Source organism: Dermacentor albipictus, unplaced genomic scaffold (assembly GCF_038994185.2).
Source record: "Dermacentor albipictus isolate Rhodes 1998 colony unplaced genomic scaffold, USDA_Dalb.pri_finalv2 scaffold_14, whole genome shotgun sequence".
Taxonomy (NCBI): domain Eukaryota; kingdom Metazoa; phylum Arthropoda; class Arachnida; order Ixodida; family Ixodidae; genus Dermacentor; species Dermacentor albipictus.
In genome coordinates this window covers 5,558,290-5,576,492 of record NW_027225568.1, presented here as the reverse complement: position 1 = coordinate 5,576,492, position 18,203 = coordinate 5,558,290, and the positions used below count along the sequence as shown (strand labels likewise).

The 18,203-nt window shown below is 43.8% G+C and overlaps 1 protein-coding gene across 1 annotated transcript in view; it reads right to left on the bottom strand.

Moving 5' to 3' along the window:
* Nucleotides 1–18,203, bottom strand: part of LOC139051707 (uncharacterized) — a 133,879-nt gene that overhangs the window by 40,224 nt on the left and 75,452 nt on the right. Inside the window, exons 9-10 of the mRNA XM_070528674.1 lie at nt 17,955–18,104; nt 5,553–5,627 (exon numbers count right to left, since the gene is read on the bottom strand). Of these exons, the coding sequence (XP_070384775.1) occupies nt 5,553–5,627; nt 17,955–18,104 (225 nt within the window). The remainder of the gene's footprint in view (nt 1–5,552; nt 5,628–17,954; nt 18,105–18,203) is intronic.

Genomic DNA, 18,203 nt, shown 5'->3' with positions numbered 1-18,203 from the left:
GTCGAGACAAAGTTTCCAGTGCTAATTCCTAGATGGAACTGGAGCGCTGCGATCATTTAGATAACGAGCGAATCACAGCTATTTTGCTTGTGGCTGGCTTCGAACGCGACCGGGCCCTATTTCTTTCGCAACGCTATCGGTCTAAATTTCGAAGGAATCCTACATATTCATATGGCAACAGTTACGACCTAGCGCATATGCAAATTATTGCCAATTGCTTCACCTCAAACGCAAATTTTGTTGAAAATTTACAAACCTAAATGGCAAGAATAAAATTCAGAAATCCCCATAATTATCTTCATTGAATAGATACTATGCTTCATTGTCCAATGGACAGTAGTGTCAAAGTTCTCTGGTGAATTTTGTGCCAAACGAGTTAGACAAAAGAAAGCAGATTGGAAGCACACGGCACTCGCCATGACATGTGATGAACCAACCCAAGGCAACAATTTTCATTGCATTGGTATTAAAACATATGTACAGCACTGCTCTTAGCATGCGAGGATACGGGTACAGAATCATGATTACGAATTGGCTCAAGAAATTCATCTATTGTTTAGACGACCCTAGCGTCTTATTATTGTTACGTACCAATAGGAACGCTGCACTGCAAGCTCTTTTGATGCAGCAGTAAATGCGGGTCACACTTTCCAATCGAGAGTTCTAATATGCCTCCAGGAGTGTTACTGTGCACTTCGTCAAGTTACGTAGTACTTTTCAATTCTTTATTGGCGGTCATTGGAATGAATGTCACGACACCTACGCCGAAATGGGGCACTTACCGCTGCTGTATTTACAGGCTGCCATTTTATGTGGCGTCCGTGCTTCGTCCACTGGGTGCTGGCTCCCGCCTACAAGTGCTCTACTCGCATCGGCACCTGGATCCCCATTCAACCCGCTAGACTCGGAGCGCTTCCATGGCATGGGCTGGCAACCTGGATCTTGTACTGCTATCATCGCAGCGCACGAGAGGGCATATAAGCAGCGTCCGGTCACGGCTCGCTTTGGGCACGACACCTACGCCGAAATGGGGCACTTACCGCTGCTGTATTTACAGGCTGCCATTTTATGTGGCGTCCGTGCTTCGTCCACTGGGTGCTGGCTCCCGCCTTCAAGTGCTCTACTCGCATCGGCGCCTGGATCCCCATTCAACCCGCTAGACTCGGAGCGCTTCCATGGAATGGGCTGGCAACCTGGATCTTGTACCGCTATCATCGCAGCGCACGAGAGGGGATATAACCAGCGTCCGGTCACGGCTCGCTTTGGGCACGACACCTACGCCGAAATGGGGCACTTACCGCTGCTGTATTTACAGGTCAGTTACCGCCCTGGCGCTTTATGTAATAAGACTGATAACTATTGCCTCATTGCGGTGTCGTGCCCCGAAGTGCTTTCTGATAAATTGTGCCTGGTGTCATTACTCTTGTCGAGCGTATGTCCTTCCATAGGTAGCTGGTTGATTTTACTTTCTGGGGATGTTGAAAAAAACCCGGGCCCTGACACAAAAGCCATCGCTCAAACGCTTGCTTCCGTTCTTGAGACTGTGCGCAGACTTGAAGCGGGACAGTCAGCTATTCTAAATGAGCTGAAAGGTGTCAGGGAACGGCAAGAAGCCACAGACGCCAGAGTACATTGCTTAGCTGGAAGGATAGATGCACTCGAAAACACGGTTGCATCTCTCGATAGTGCTCAAATCTCGAAGCCAAATAACGAGTTACGCAGTTTATGTGACCAACTTCACCTTCTCACTTCAAGATGTGATGATACAGAAAACAGAATGCAACGATGTAATGTACTGTTTTTGGTATTGATGATGAGCAAGGCGAAAACTGGGCTGCGTCTGAACAAAAAATAATACAGTTTTGCTCTGAACAGCTTGGCCTTACTATGGTGAACGCACAGTTTGAGCGCGTGCATAGATTAGGGCGTTTTTCTTCTGAGAAACGTCGGCCCATCATAGCATGATTAGCCCTTTTTAAGGACAAGCACAATATCCTCGCACTTGTGCACAAGCTAAAAGGTACTGAGTATTCCATACGTGAAGATTTTTCTTTGTCCACAAGGCAAGCAAGGAAAAAATTAATTGAATTTGCCAAAACAAGAAAACAGCCTTTCAAACTTACAATAGATAAGGTTCGTATTAATGACACCGCCTATGTTTATGACCGCGCTACCGACACAGTTGTGCCGTCAATCCTGTAGCTAAAGAAAGCAACATTTGCTGGTATAGCTAAGAAATCGCAATCTTCCTTAACGTCAACGCTGTCGTTATCTTACACGAACATTCGCAGCCTACTAAACAAGCGCGATGCATTGAGTGCTTATTTGGAAGATGGCGATCCCGATATCGTAGCATTAACTCAGACTTGGTTGCACACAGACATCACTAACGAAGAACTTCTTTCCAACAGTAACAAATACAACATTTACAGGCATGACCGTAGTGGGAAGAGGGGTGGTGGTGTCCTGATTGCTATAAAAACCTGCATTTCGTCCTTTCTCGTAGACACCAATTCCCCAGCTGAAATAGTTTGGGTCGCGTGCGTAACAGCCTCTGCCCGCGTCCTAGTGGGCACATGTTATCGGCCGCCCGACGCTGACCACTCGTTTCTCGGTGTACTCCGTGAAAGCATTAAACGTGCTACTCAACAATGTTCCACGGCTCTTGTTTATCTCCTGGGAGACTAATTTTTCACTTATTGATTGGCCAAACCTTTCATTATCGTGCCGCTCCTCTGCTGAATTTATTAACTTAACACTAGATTACAACCTAACCCAGACAGTCGATCAACACCCCCGTGGTCCCAACATCCTAGATTTAGTATTATCTTCCGCACCTGATACCACCGGGCCTATTGCTTACACTGATGGCTTGAGCGATCACAAAATTCTTCAATTTGACATTAATATTCCACAAACTTTCTATCAGGTCCAGACTGAAAGTATTAGAGATTACAATAGGGCCGACTATAAAAATATTAATGCTGAATTGGCTATCTTTCTTAGTGAAGTGTTTCTGCCATTCTTTAATTCAAGATCGGCAAACGACAGCTGGGAACTTTTTAAGAAAAAATTAACAGCTCTTGTAGAAACTTACGTGCCAAAAATCGTTATAGCGAATGACAGATCTAATCCTTGGTTTACAAAGCACCTTCGAACACTAAGAAACAAGAAGAAGCGTCTGTATCGGGCGGCCAGAAGGGACAATCAAGCCTCATCTTGGGCAACATACAGTGATTTTCTAACATTTTACTGCAAAGAGCTATGCGCAGCCAAAGACAAATATTTCTCACGTGACCTGCCATCTCTTTTAATCAACAATCCCAGAAAATTCTGGCAAGTCATATCACCAGCTAACACTGTCCGCAATATTGTGCTACATGATGATGCTGAAAGCCCTCTGTCTGACGCTGATTGTCCAGTAGCGTTTAAGAATATTTTCACATCTGTTTTTACACAGGAAGACTGTTCCACTGTTCCCACAGTTCCCGACTTTGAATATCCTTTTATGGAACCAATAGATATTACAGCAGATGGCATTTCGTCTTTAATAAATAATCTGAAATTATCCACATCTTCCGGTATAGACAATATCAACTCCTAAATACTAAAAAATACCGTTACAATTTCAAGCCAAATTTTGTGTCATATTTTTAGGAAATCCTTAGCATATGGCGAACTACCCCTGGACTGGAAAATCGCAAAGGTTATCCCTGTATTCAAGGGGAATAACAAGTACTCTCCGCGAAATTACCGTCCCATCTCATTAACATGCATCTGCTGTAAACTACTGGAACATATCATAGCATCGCATATCTACCGCCATTTAGAATCAAATAACTTTTTATTTTAACCAGCATGGATTCAGAAAAGGCTTATCTTGTGAAACTCAGTTGCTTGAATTTACAACAGAATTACATTCCAGCATGAATAACAAACAGCAGACTGACTGTGTATTCTTAGATTTTTCCAAAGCATTTGATCGTGTCGCTCATTGTCGCCTCATCTCAAAAATATCCGCGCTCCGGCTGGATTCATTAACTTTATCTTGGCTGCGAAACTTTCTCTCCTTGCGGCAACAGTTCACTGTTTTTAATAACCACTCATCGCTTACTTCTGACGTTACATCTGGCGTACCGCAAGGCAGTGTCCTTGGTCCTCTTCTTTTCTTAATTTTCATTAATGACCTTCCACAAAACATATCATCGCAGATAAGGCTTTTCGTCGACGATTGCATTTTATACCGTACAATATAAACATCTGATGACCATTTAGTATTGCAGAACGACCTTAACCTTGTCAGTTTCTGGTGCAGTACGTGGCAGATGACCATGAACTCAGACAAATGTAAAGTTATGTCCTTTTCGCGTAAACATTCAAACTCTCACTTTTCCTACGTCCTGAATAACACCGCCGTACCTCCGACATTGTCCTACAAGTACCTTGGCATTGAACTCACAACTCATCTTTCCTGGAGTACACATATAACGGCTATCTGCGCAAAAGCTTCGAAAACTCTGGGTTATCTTCGACGGAACTTGCGTAAATCCCCTGCTACAGTTCGTAAATTAGCATATCAGACTTTTGTTCGCCCACAGTTAGAATTTGCGTCATCAGTATAGTCACCACATCAAAATTATTTAGTTGATATGCTATAAAAAATTCAGAACAGGGCATCGCGCTTCATCACATGTAACTACGACAGAACTTGCAGCGTGACCAAAATCAAAGCAGATATTTCGCTCCAGCCACTTGAAACTCGTCGCACGATAAGTCTTCTTTGCCTTTTCCATAGATACGTCCATGGTAATCGAGCTCATGTGTTGCCGCTTGAAGTACCAGCGCGCACGTCACGTCGCCTTAACAATAGCCATAGTTTCATGCGCATATTCGGTAATACACTGTCATTTAACGCATCAGCACTGCCACGTGTCATAACCGTATGGAACAGCCTTCCTGATAACATTGCGAGCAAAAGAGATCGTGACGCTTTTCGCGAAGAATTGCTGAATTTCCTGTAGAAACATTGTATAAGGATGTTAGTGACCTGCTTTCCTTCGCTGTTTTTCACACTTGTATTTTTATATTTTTGTGAGCATGAGTATATTACTGTTTTTACGCTCTCTAAAGCTTAGCCTAGACAAAGATTTATTGAACTTCGCTTTACTTATCTTGTGAATGCATGTATAGATATTTATATTCTCTACTCCTGTACTGCTTTACTTATTTTCTGAAAGCCTGTATTGATGTTTATATTATTTACTCCTGTTGAAACACTTACTTTGTGTCCCCCCTTACCCAATGCCCTTAAATAGGGCCTGTAAGGTATTTTAAATAAATAAATCACAGACGTTGTACAAATCAGACCCCGGCTTACGAAGTACTTATTACACTTGTTTCGTATTTTTGAGGATTGAGTTGTTTCTTCAATTGTAGGAGGCGATGCACCTCAGTGGGCTAGCCTAAGTATCAAGTGATGGCGGTCGTTCTTTGTGTCACGTGAAAAATGTGCAAAAAAGAAAGAAAGGAAAACGTTGGCACAGATTTCTCACCATTGGTATCCGCCTCCACCGTGGTAATTCGGCCACAGGCACGATCCGTTGCAATGGAGCCATGGCCACAGTACACTGCAATGCGATGCAAACAAGTTTCGAATTCCACGGCACTGTACTAACGATTAAGTACGACACTCGAATGAGCCAGACATTAATCACGGCAAATAACCTTGTTGTGAACCTCGTAAAGATTGAGGCATTGATACTGCCTTTCTGGCTTTTCACAGAATATCAGTTCTTGGTGCTCCCAATGACAGACTATATATAGATAACTTATTAGGAAAATTAGTTCCCAATAAGAACTACAACTATTATTTGAGTGGTGCCGTTGTTCTTTTTTTAAATACAAATACTGTTTTCTCTTCACACATCGTCCTCATTGCAAAAAATACGTAATTAGTGTTTTAGGCCGTGAGCTATGAGTATGAAGGCTTTTGTAGCAGCCGCTTAGTAAACTTAGTGAATACCATAGCATTCGCAACTGAATAGCAAAGGCCTTCGCACCGCATACAAGACCCTTAATGTAATGACTGCACTTGATAACAAAGGATCACGATGCAAGGGGGCTTTTACTTTGAAGCGATACCCTGCAATCCCCGACGGTGCAACATCCAGATCTGCGTATGCTTTAACTCGGGGAGTCCTACAGCTACAAAATGCCTGTAATTGCGAAAATCACTTTTTTTCATGGCAAATAAAGCACCGAATTGGGTGAGGTTGGTTGCATAAAAGAAAGGTAAAATCTAGTGACAACATTTGTTGCCATTCGACAATTGTTGCCATTCGAGATCCAATGCGCATATTGAAACCGATGTGAATAGCCGCTTAAGTAAGACGCTTGAATAAAAGTTTTGCAGCTAACGGAGTTGCATAATATTTGATGATAGGTGCGCGTAGTGAAATGTATGACACGTATCAAGCAAACAGGATTTAAAGATTTCGTACCTCCTCTGGCAGAAGATTGGTGAAGATCGGCCGCACCCGCAGTGACACACAATGAAAGGTCAAATGAAAAAAATTAATTAAATCGAAGAATACGGCAAAATAATTAACAGGTCTATTAGCTGTTATTTGTTCTGTAGATATATCTCTGAGCCGAATTTATACTTTCAAGTTTTATGTATGACTCGTTGATAGTGGGATAAACCTGAGAAATGCCCATTCTTGAGGGGCGGCCACGCACAAACCCAAGGCACCAAGGCATCAAGGCATCTGCTAAAAATAGTTCGCCATGCCATAACAGATAGATGTAAACTACAGGTACCTGTTAGCCGATATTGCCTTGCGGTTTTACAGCGAAGGTGTATATGGCTATGGTTCCATGCATTTTTGTTTTCCGTGATCAAAAACTATAACCAATGGCTCGTACCCCCGCAAGAAAGCAAAAGATGCAACCCCTCATATCCCCCTAAGGCAGAGGTTATCAGACTTCAGCCAAGTGAAGCGAACCATGCTTAGATTACTTCCAATCACGCATACAATACAGAACAGCATGTATAAATCAGGCATCATAGATGGCATCATCTCCCTCCCCCTCCCGTAGCTAGCAAAAATACAATGGCTCATAGCCCCCCTTGGGTATATGGCTACTCACTTTGCGTGGGTTAGTTAAAATGGCAGTAGCCCTGCGGCCGTTGTCGGCGAGTTATATGAGGATGGCTCATGTTCGAGAAAGGACAGTTTTGCGCTTTTTGTGTCTCAGACATATTGCTTGCAATATCACACTGATCCGGCCCAACCGGCAAAGCAGCGGCAATTTGACATTATCAAAGAATATGATTGCATTTGTGAGTGAAATAATGACCACCGACCAAGACAATAAATATGTATGCGTACCTTTAGTCACGATGACGACCCGTCAAGATAATAAATAAGTTCGTACCTTTGTTCGAAATTCTGTGTCACCTCTGTTTCGTGCGCTAAACAGCGTATCATCCACCTTCACAGACTGAAAGGGCTCATGATTTTACGTAGGCAGCTGTTCTGTTTGTTCGATGCGCCGAAAATGGCGGTACATACGTGATCTGCACACATACTTTACTTTAGCCACGTCGTGAGAACCTTCGCATACATTTGTAGATATATCTCAATATATCCGCTGAATTACCGAGCGAATTGCGACCAGTCATACAGCGACCAACCAAACAAAATAATGTTCGCTTTCTCAAGCTCAAGCACGAAGTTTAGAAGTATGTACCTGAGCAGTGAACAGTATCACACGCTGCACCTAGCTATAGTTACGAAGATGGACAACCTTTGTTTAATATGCAGCGCTGTGAAATATAGACCTAGCTTTTGAGTAAATCTTTGTAACACTTCCATGTGAGCTGTGAGTTCTTATGCGCCCTTTGAAGTATCTGTTTTCGCTATAGAGCTACGGATTTGTAAACTTCGTACATCAATATTTTCTAAATTTTACCATCATTGGATATTTTTGGGAGAAATTCCGGGCTGAACTACAACTGTGCTTCCTGATGTCACTACGTTCAAACTTTTTTCATTCAAGTGTACCAAATCGTTTCACCGAGTGTCTCGCAAAAGCGTTTCTACTACTTACGTGCATATAAATGAAAAAAATTGTACTGCCCTCCTATGCCAAGCTGTCGCTCAAGATTTTCGTTGTAATTGCGCAATCCATTCCAGTGCACAGACCGTTGTGTATATTCTAAATACGGATGAAAAGCAGGCGATTCTTACCGCGCCCATAGATGGCGATACGTTCGCAGACAGAACGAAGGCACTGTGTCTTGGCCCACATCACTCGGCTGGCGAGGGCTCTCCGACTAGGCTGCTAAACCCTGTCAAAAGCAGAATTGTTTTCAAAGGAAGGTTTGCAGTACGGCTTATGGGTGTGCGATAAGTAATGTTTGAGACCAAATTGAATGTGAAACCAATAGTGCTAGAAGCAAATCGAGTCGAATATGGAATACCTTTCGAGTAGCTTGCGAATACGGTATAGTCTTCATAAGCTGATTACAATTTACACATCCTCCCTTTCACAACTTTCGAAAGTTGGTCATTGAACTGTTCGTTCTAAAGCCAGTATGCGCGGCCTTCAAATATCAAAGTATATAAGGACAGCACTGTGGTCTTATTACGAATTGTGTACATCCCCGCGGCATAAGTATTAATGCATTTTGTCTGCGAAGATGACAAAGCAAGGGAAAACGAACCTTGTCAAGATCAATAGGTATCCTACAAAGTTGTGTGGCAATGGGACATGCCGGTTCTGTCTCGCGAAAGGACGCAGCTACTCAATTTCACCAAAGAAAAGCTACTGACAAATCCCTCGTCTAATCACAATTTCACTTAGATTGTTTGTGGTTCTGACGGAAAATTGCAGGCTTCTCTGGGAGGCGTCGTGCTGATGTACCTCATGTCCAATGTTGATTGGATGACACTTACTGTTTTACAGTTTCAAGTTCTCGCGCATTCCTCACGAGATACAAATTTTCTCATCATATTACGACAGAAAACGAACACCTTTTTTGTCTTATGGCGTCAAGGAAACAAGAGGTTGTCTTTGGTGCCAATATCAGACCTAAGATTACACATACATGCAATGTATACATTTTAAAACGTGAGGCCCGATTGGCTCTATATTCTCGCTTCTTGACCTCTGAGGTCTGGCTTCATCTTTTTCCTGAACTCTGAGATGACACATCCATAATTTTATCGCGTTTTGAACCGGTCGGAATTTACCGAACAACTTAGTAGTTCTGGCTCGATTTCCCTAAAGTAGGTCCTAATTCTTTTTTTTAAATCGGTAGAACCTATACCCGCATAGCTTGTGCCCGAAAGGAATCTATGTGTCACGTTATTATCAAGATAATAGTTTGGAGATGGTGAATTGAGAGCACGCAAACTGCCACGGCATTGAAGATGGTGAGGCTTTTCTTTTTTTGAACACCGAACGCAATTATACCGTTGGAAGCCATAAATTTGGTGAATACATTTTCGCAATGTGGGATACTGTCTTCAGGGTCGCGAACCCTGCAAAAGATTGGTGTCGCAAGAGGAGAAACGACGCTCTCCAACAAAGCTACCACCGATAACAGAGGGCAAGCAGCGATGACCGTTTCGCTGACCAGCACTTGACGGTTCCTCGCTTGACTGACCGCCACAGCAGGTGCATTATTATCCCTGTTACCAGGTGCCCTTAACCATGGTTAATCTTGCGACCGGTTGCTAACTTAATCAAGGTTAAACCCCAACCACAGTCCGCTGGAGTATCGCATACATATATTGAGATTGGAAGAGGAATTTAACGGGAGAACCTGAAGGAACACCGAAAACAATGTGTTAAGCAGTATCGTTATCCTATATATTCACGGCTCACTGTGGCGATGAACAAGGCATGGCGCAAATTTAATTTCCACCGAATTCCAACAGACTGCGACGCAATGTTAATGAACCGAGGTGCAATATTGACGCTAGTCTAGGCGCCAGATCAGCACCGCGTGAAGAGCGAGAACACACGGCCACCGTTGACACGGCGTGCCCGACAACTCGTCAGCTGCTTCGCCATCATCGCGATCGAAGCGATCCACGCGGCTCGCGCCTCAGCGCAGAATGCTGAAGCAGACAGACGCATAATACCATGCATGTTTTCATGGACATATTTAGTCGTTCTAAACTCTTTGACGCATCAAATTCAATTGGCTCCGGCCGTTAGCGATATCACTAGCGCATGATGCGGTGATCAAGTTGCGATTCTTCACTTTTCTATGGTCCTTTGTCGGTGGTAGGATTGACCACGAGCGTTGCATCATCTAGGCTTCGGCCAGATTGTCTTGCCACGTGATTATCATGGCCTCCGTACAGTCGCGTCAAATAATTTCACGCATTTTACAAGACTTGCTGGCTGCAATCTTGGCCACTTCGGAAGCGTTACTGTAACCAAAGATCGCCACGCACGATTTGCAGTCAATCGCAGTTAGCGACCTAACCGCCGTTTCCACAGCGCTGCAAATGCGCTAACCGCGTTTAGCGATATGGCCGGTTAGTGTAACCAAAGTTAGGGCAACTCGTGTAAAAAAGGGTTGCAAAGTCAGCTTCCGCTGATGCACCGTATACACTAACAGGGAAGCCTCAACGTGAGCAGCTGTTTGTTCACTATAATAGGTGGAAAGGTGGACAGTTTATGTACTGCTCAACAGCCGTGTGAACTGCTCGACAATACACTTTGCCTAAATGCATTTTTATCCGCTCAAACGAACTTGGTGCCTTTTGATTTTTAAGCACTCCCTGCATCACTGAAGTATGTAATCGCGAAAGCTGCCTTCGGTAATTACCGGAGTTTCGTGCCACGGGCACACGGGGTGAATATGTCGTTTTAGTGCAGAATCGTATAGTTAGGTTGCAAGCGAAATAGAACAGGAGAACATGAAGAAAGAAAAAGAATACTATTGTGATCCTTCATATGTGTATACATATATATATATATATATATATATATATATATATATATATATATATATATATATATATATATATATATATTGTGTAGCAGCGGCAGCAGTGATGGCTGTCTCGAGGAAGAGTGCTTAAAGGCGTCGCAGGCGGCTGATCGCAGCAGCGGCAGTCAGCCCCCGTTAGGCTGGCCTGCAGGACACACGCCAACGTGGTGATGAGCGGCGTGTTCACAGCATTGAGCAGAGCTTCACACCCGGAGGGTTATAGGAATTTTAGTCAGTTGGTACCGCATTGTAAAGATAAGCGAGCACAACCAGAACCTAAGGGAATTGAGGAACACAAGCAGTCTGCAAAAAAACGTGGCTTACGTGGAGGTGAGGGGATATGCTCGCCAACATTGAGCAGAGCTCTTCATGCTAGGAGCACTAGAGGGGAGTTTACGGGGCAGTAGGGAGGGAATCTACCTGCTGTTCCTGAGCTCATCTGACTCATAATGAAGGAACACGGTAACACAAGCTAGGCCACTGTTCCTACACAGAGAAGATACATCACCCCGTAGCGGATGCTAATGTGCCATGGATTCACCACACGATTCAATATACGGGGTTTATTTTAAAAAGGTGGAATGAAATCATGCAGGCCCAGGTGATCGATCCTAGCATAAAGTTTCTAAAACATCAAATAAGTAATTCATAGATCCAACTTTTCGAGTTACAGACCTCATTCTGTGCGCCAAAGACAATTTAGCCATACAGCTTGTATAAAAGGTTGAATTCTCTGCATTGCGTTTCCGCGAAAATTATATAAGGACTGTACGTGACTCCATTTAGGTAAACATTTTCTCCTTATAGCAAGACTTCCCTCATTGCTTGCGTGCACCAAGAAAAGTGCAGAGTCAAAACTGCGCAAGAAAAATTCAGGTATGCCTCACGTAATTTGCGTTAACATTAGGCATGCACTTAGGTCAATAAATATGACGTAATTACTACATGGCGGGCGTCGCAGATCTGAACCTGTTTGCAACCGATCGGCACACTACACCACACGGGGCGCGAACAAGACTTAGCATGCCGTATACTGGAAGCATAAAGGTGCGCAGTCAACTTGTGATTTAACGTGCAGCTGTTGTCGTAATAGATCAGAGTATTTATTCCATTATATGCGTTTTAAATCAAAAGCAATCAAGCTGCAAAATGCGCAGGCTGAAAGGTCTAAGACCACCCTCCATGCTTATAGGTTCTGTAGTTTCTACATATATCAGACAATGTATAGACGCGTCTATATAATTTGAGGTATACATTGGCCAACCAAGCATACTGAGGACTAGTGAGTTCCTTATCGTCTCTGTGCACGAACAATGGTGATATTCCATGACATCCGAAACGGCACAAGGAAATCCTAAAATGAGGAGATACGTTTTCTGCGGATTAGAATAACATTTCCTTAAACCTCATCTCATGCAGAATAGCAGTTCGGCCGAGCCAATATATTTTCATCCAGCGAATGGAGTTCCAAAGTCAGTGTGGAAAGGGAAGTGCTTTGGTGGCGTTTGGCAATAACTTTAGCGGTAGTTAATTTGTTCCTCTTTCTGCTAACCATAGACTTGACGCCCCCCTATTCGGTGCTTTGCGCTAGGTTCAAGCCACACCGTTAAATGTCAAGGAATCGGAGATTGTTTAAATTGTTCACTAACAAAAAACTACAACATTTGTCCTTTTCCAGTAAACTGATAAGCAAACTAGATTGTTCTTGAGTTTCTTTCTCACTACGCCCTACGCATCTTTCGCGTCTTGCTAGAGGCTGCGGTTGTGTTCTAAATAATCTTTCTAGGTTAGAATGATAAGTAGCAACAGTTCCTGAAGCTCAGTCACAGAGCGCCGAGTAATATTAGCCCGTCGTTGTCGTTTATTAACCCGTTTGATACCGTAAAAACAAATATTTCTTGTTCTTCGGCACATCCTCGGTCAAAAGTTTGTTATACTAATTTCCTGGCCAAAACTTTGTAAACTTGCTTTCCCTTATAGATTTCCTCTGAGAGGTCGAGACAAGCGCATAGTTGATCCCTCCCGCAACGACAGCGCGGCATCATGTAATCTGGCGAAAGGCTCCAAAAAACTGAATGAAAATAGATTCTAACAAAATCGACCGCACACGTTCTGTCATCACAACGGATGATATATCGGCGTGGCAACCATTTTATGTCCACTGTGGCATCTTGTGTCACGAGCCGCCTTGTCGCCTTATCGAAATTCACAGCGAAAAATTTCGGGACTCATTTCTAACAATGTGCGAAATTTTAAGGCACTAATATTCCCCGGATTGTTGGGAGAAATGATCGTATGTCCCTACTCTTGCCATGTTACCATTAAAAAGACTTCCCGAACAGTTCTCACCAATCGTGTCTGCCTCCTCAGCTTCGGGCTCCTTTGCTCAGTGTCGACTCGCCTTCTTCGAAGCAACCCTGACAGCAATCAGCAAAAGTGTGTGTAGCATTAGGCGCCCGCTGTGATACAAGCAGACAACTTTGAAGAGTGCACTTCGGCGCCCCAAAGTCAAATTTTCTTCAAACACTCGTAATAAGTAGAAATGCTTCTATGACTCAATCACGGGACATGCTTCAATTATTTACGTATTTATTTTTTTTTGCAGAGAAAGGTAAATTCCGGAAATACTGGGAACCATAATGCTGATTCAGGGCCAGGCTTTTCTAGATTGTAACACACGTCATCAAAATCGGTGCGTCGGTTGCCGAGAAAAGATTGCTGCGTTCCCGTGTATTTAGACCGGATCAAAGTCTTGGTCTTCACGCTCAGGTAGACCACACCTCCAGTTTCCGAGCTTCCTCGCGGGATTCTGCAACACGGCTACAAAGTACAGCGGGCGTTCGCGTACCAGTTGCCTACCGCGGCAAGTGAAGAAAAGCGGGATATTTCCACGGCTTAAGCACGCAGCCTTCCGGGTTTAAATACTTGAAAGCATCCCGGTGGCTGCATTGCGAAGGGGGCGAATTGCGAAAACACCGGTGCATACTTAGATTTAGGTGCACGTAAAAGAATCCCAGGTGGTCCAAATTTTGGAGTCCCCCAGTATGGCGTGCATCAATGAGATCTTGGTTTTGCCACGGAAATCCCCATGATTAATATTTTTGAAATATTTAAAATGTTTATGCAGATTAGAGTCATGCGGGTGGTTTTACAGGCTATAAGATTACAAACTGCTCAGAAGTCGCGCGTTTTCAGTATATTGGCAGCCCGTAAACTTTCGGCGCTGACTTCAGCTCATAATATTCTATGAAAGCGTGCGCTGCTGGCAACCTTTTATTTTTTTTTATGCAGGCGTGAATGCTTTTTTTTCCTTTTCATTTGCCCTCATTCACTTGAATTTTGTGACGTCTTAAGGGCTTAGAGCACCATGTGTTCACATTTTCAATCGCCATCTTGTCAAATCCTGAAAAGTGACGAATCACGACAACCTATAATATGCAACATAGAGAATTCGCGCCAGCTTTCCATTCAAACATGGACTTTCATATTAGTATAACTAGAGGGAAATCTGGCGCTGCAATCGTTCAACCATCATGGTAATGATGGGAAGTACAGGCTACGGATTGGCATTCTGTTAACTGGCCAAGTAGTTTAGTATTTTTTGGCAGTTTTGGTTTCGCTTCAGACGCAATTCCTATAAACCGCAGTGGGACGGTGCCACGCAAAGCTCCCTGCTTTTTTTATGTTGCTCGAAGTGGCGATAGCGCGCTTGGCCAGCGGCTGGGCCGATGTTTCTCTCGCGGTGTGGTGTCGACGCCCTGGCGAGAAAGAGACAACATTGTAAACGTTGAAAGAACGTTTTTGACCGTTTGGACCTTGGTTTGTTAAGTGCCTTAGGTTGGCCCTATAGCGTTACGTGCTTTACGAAACTTCACAATAGGAAAAAAGGCACTACTGATACAAGACATAGTCAGTTGTACTTCTAGTGGCTTGAGAATCAAGTTTTTTTTTAGGGATTCGTTATGCATTGCTCGTTTATGTGCTCATTGAAATCCGTCTTCTTGGACTTTGAGAACACAAACTTATGTGGGGTAGGAAAGCTTGCTGCTTCCTGGCTGATGTCTAGTGTGGCAAAATAGGTAAGCGCGAAGCCACGCCATAACGCTTCGGAAGTGGTACGTCAATATAAAATATATTGAAGCTTACACGAAAGAGGACACAAGCGTCCCTGCTAGCAGTGCAGAAGATGTGCTTTAAAGTACTTGACGACGTTCAGCAATCGTGACAGCCGACGCAGCCTCTCGAAAGAGCGAGACAGTTCTCAAGTGCCTGTTGTCTGCCAGAGAAATCTCGCGTTTCCAGCGAGCAGGCGTCGTAGCAGACAACACTTGCAGCATTCCTCTGAAGGGCGCTACACTTTCTCACAATGCAACATTTTCATTTCCATAAATACTTTATGAGGATCTTTATATAAGTACATGCATGGCTGTTATTGCTGTTGTAAAAATAACTAAGTAACTATTCTTTGGCGTTCAATTGGGAACAGAATCGCACAAGAATGCCAACCCTGCTGTGCCCTGTTGATAAATCATAGTAAATCATGCTTCAATCTCAAAGTCATACAAAATAAGTGTAACGTGTCGTACATTATATAGGATACTGCAGAAATTAAATTAGATATGACACGATTATGTTTGAATGTAGCTTCGTTTACTGCGCCGGAAGCAAATGCCACTGGTCTGAAGATTGAAGTCAATCCTAAGCCTGTACTTCCCATCTTTCCCATGTAGGTTGAGGCAGCGCTCATTAGATCCTCCTTAGACACTAGCGCCACATTTCCCTTTAAGGTATTTATTTAGAAACTTTATGCACTCAACCAATGTGCGGCTACAGCTCAGACCGACGAAACTAGCCTTTGCGGTCCAAATGCGCAGGATTTTCTCGCTGAATGCGCGTGGGTGCAGCCCCTAAATATGAATGTATTTAGGGACCAAATGACGAAGCATTCTCTCTGCGACGATCGGGTGGATAATATTTCCGGTCCTCATGTGCCCAGTTTTTGGAGTAGAGTACAATGTCGGAGCTCCAAGCATCGCTAACGACACACCAATTCTAGCGAGGACGATGACAAAATTCTGGAACTCCTCAAGGCCAGGCATGGGGAATTCCCAACATTTACACAACCAATTAACGTGAGCCGTACGGACTAGAAAAAGCAACCTGCGAGGAATACTACATAAATCCACTCATTTCTCAGTTTTCATCGCATTAAAATCCAAAGCAACTTTCGGCGTTTTCCCTTTCCCTGAAACGAAAATCAAGTTGCCATGTTTAGTTAAACCTTAATTCAGCATTCGTAATTGGCTTTTCTGCCGTCATATTCTACCACGCCGTCACCGTTTCCAACCTTTTTCTTGGTGAGCATCGACTGTAGTATGAACCATCTACGGACATTACAGAACGCGGTAATGGTGCGGTCTTGCATATTTAAAAACGCACAGGAACCCCAATAAGTTGAGCGCCAAAGCATATGACGACGACGCGTGAAGTCCAACGATTGAAGAATTAAAGATACATTCATTATCATAATGTTCCCAAAGCTACGGCTTTCGTTAGAACTCTTCGCGACAGTGAAATTTCTCGGCATACTTCTGACATACTATGACCAGGAAATAACGACTATGAATAATTTTTATTGGCGCTTCCTCAGAAACGGGCTAGTGACAGACAAAGCCTACTCAAGCCTTGTTTCAGGGCTTTAGCTAATCACTTTACTAATTGCATGTATTGCAGTCGAGCCAGTCCTCTATCTCCTCCTAATCTTCTCTATATCGTGAAGCGTATCTATCGCAAAAGGCGCCACCCGACGAATAAAACGTTTGTCCTCTCCACTCACGAATTGCTTTGGGCTTTCTCTGTGGCCCACGTCGAGCTCCTTTGCTCAACGTCGAGTCGGTTTCTACTCAACAGTCACGACCACCTGTCATCGTCTGAAATGGCTGCCACAGTAAGTCGCGCTGCGATTGAGGAAAAGGAAGTCATGAAGTAAAGCACTGTACCGTCCACATGATAACATGAAAATATTTCCAGAATCTCTCGTGGAGAGGTTAAACAACTAATATGTTCGATTGCTTAAATTATTTACTTTTATTTACACATTGACACGTGTACTTATCTTTATTGGGCGACCAAGTTTCGCCGCCTAACAAAAGTCGCACAGCGCGGGACGCGCCTGCGTGTATCCGGAGTTTCTGGAAAGTTATCGATGCTTCTATCCGCTGTCTGCTGTCGCCGAACCTTCTGTTATCTGATTTCATCGTGTGACGCGAATGCTGTAGAACTTTGTCGAAGGCACGCGGGTCCCAACGATTAGTCTGGAACATTCGATGACTGCTGTATAAAAGCCGACGCGCTGGACCCGCTGATGAGATTTCCGACGATCGCCGACCGTGTTCACCGCTATCGTTGTGCTGTAAGTGTAGCCTGTTTTTGTGGGCACAAGTTCGCCCAATAAAAGCTTGTTTTGTATTCCACCGTATTGCTTCTTTCTTCACCGTCACTACCACGTGACAATATACTGCGGTGTCTTTACGTAATACTATCCAAGGGACGGGTGCAGAAACGTGTTACACATGTGGAGTAATGAGAAAATGAGTAACAGCATACATGCAAAAACTCAAGCACAATGTGGAACTGTACCTGTGGAAAATATAACACATAGCGTGGTACATTCGCTGAGGGTATAATAAATCATTGACAAAATGGGTATAGAGCGCAGCCTATGAAGCATTATACAGGGTGATCGTTCTCTTGTTTAGCTGCTCCAAATTTGTTCGATTGCCTGTGGTAGATTGCACAATTCTAAACCTTGTTTAGACTTACTCGATGAGGCTGAGACACATGAAGTTTCCAAATTTTCTACACACATATATACGATGTTTTAAATGCATCACTTGCATCGTCTGAAGCGGAGAACTGTGTTGCATGTTTTGCTACCTACGTAGGCAGGTGTGCCTACACGCCTGCTGGATCCAAGGGTGGCATTGCTTGCTCCAAGCCGGAACATTTTGGATGCACTGCTAGAAGGTGTTCCACAGAAGGTCCGCTTTGTGTTGCTCGACTTTGCGGGTGTGGCTTTGCGACGGTTCTCCTGCAGGTGAAGTCGGCAAGCAAACTTGAGCTTGAACAGCACAGTGGTCGTTCCAACTACAATGCACTAAGAATAGGTTTACTGCCGGCAGGTCAACTA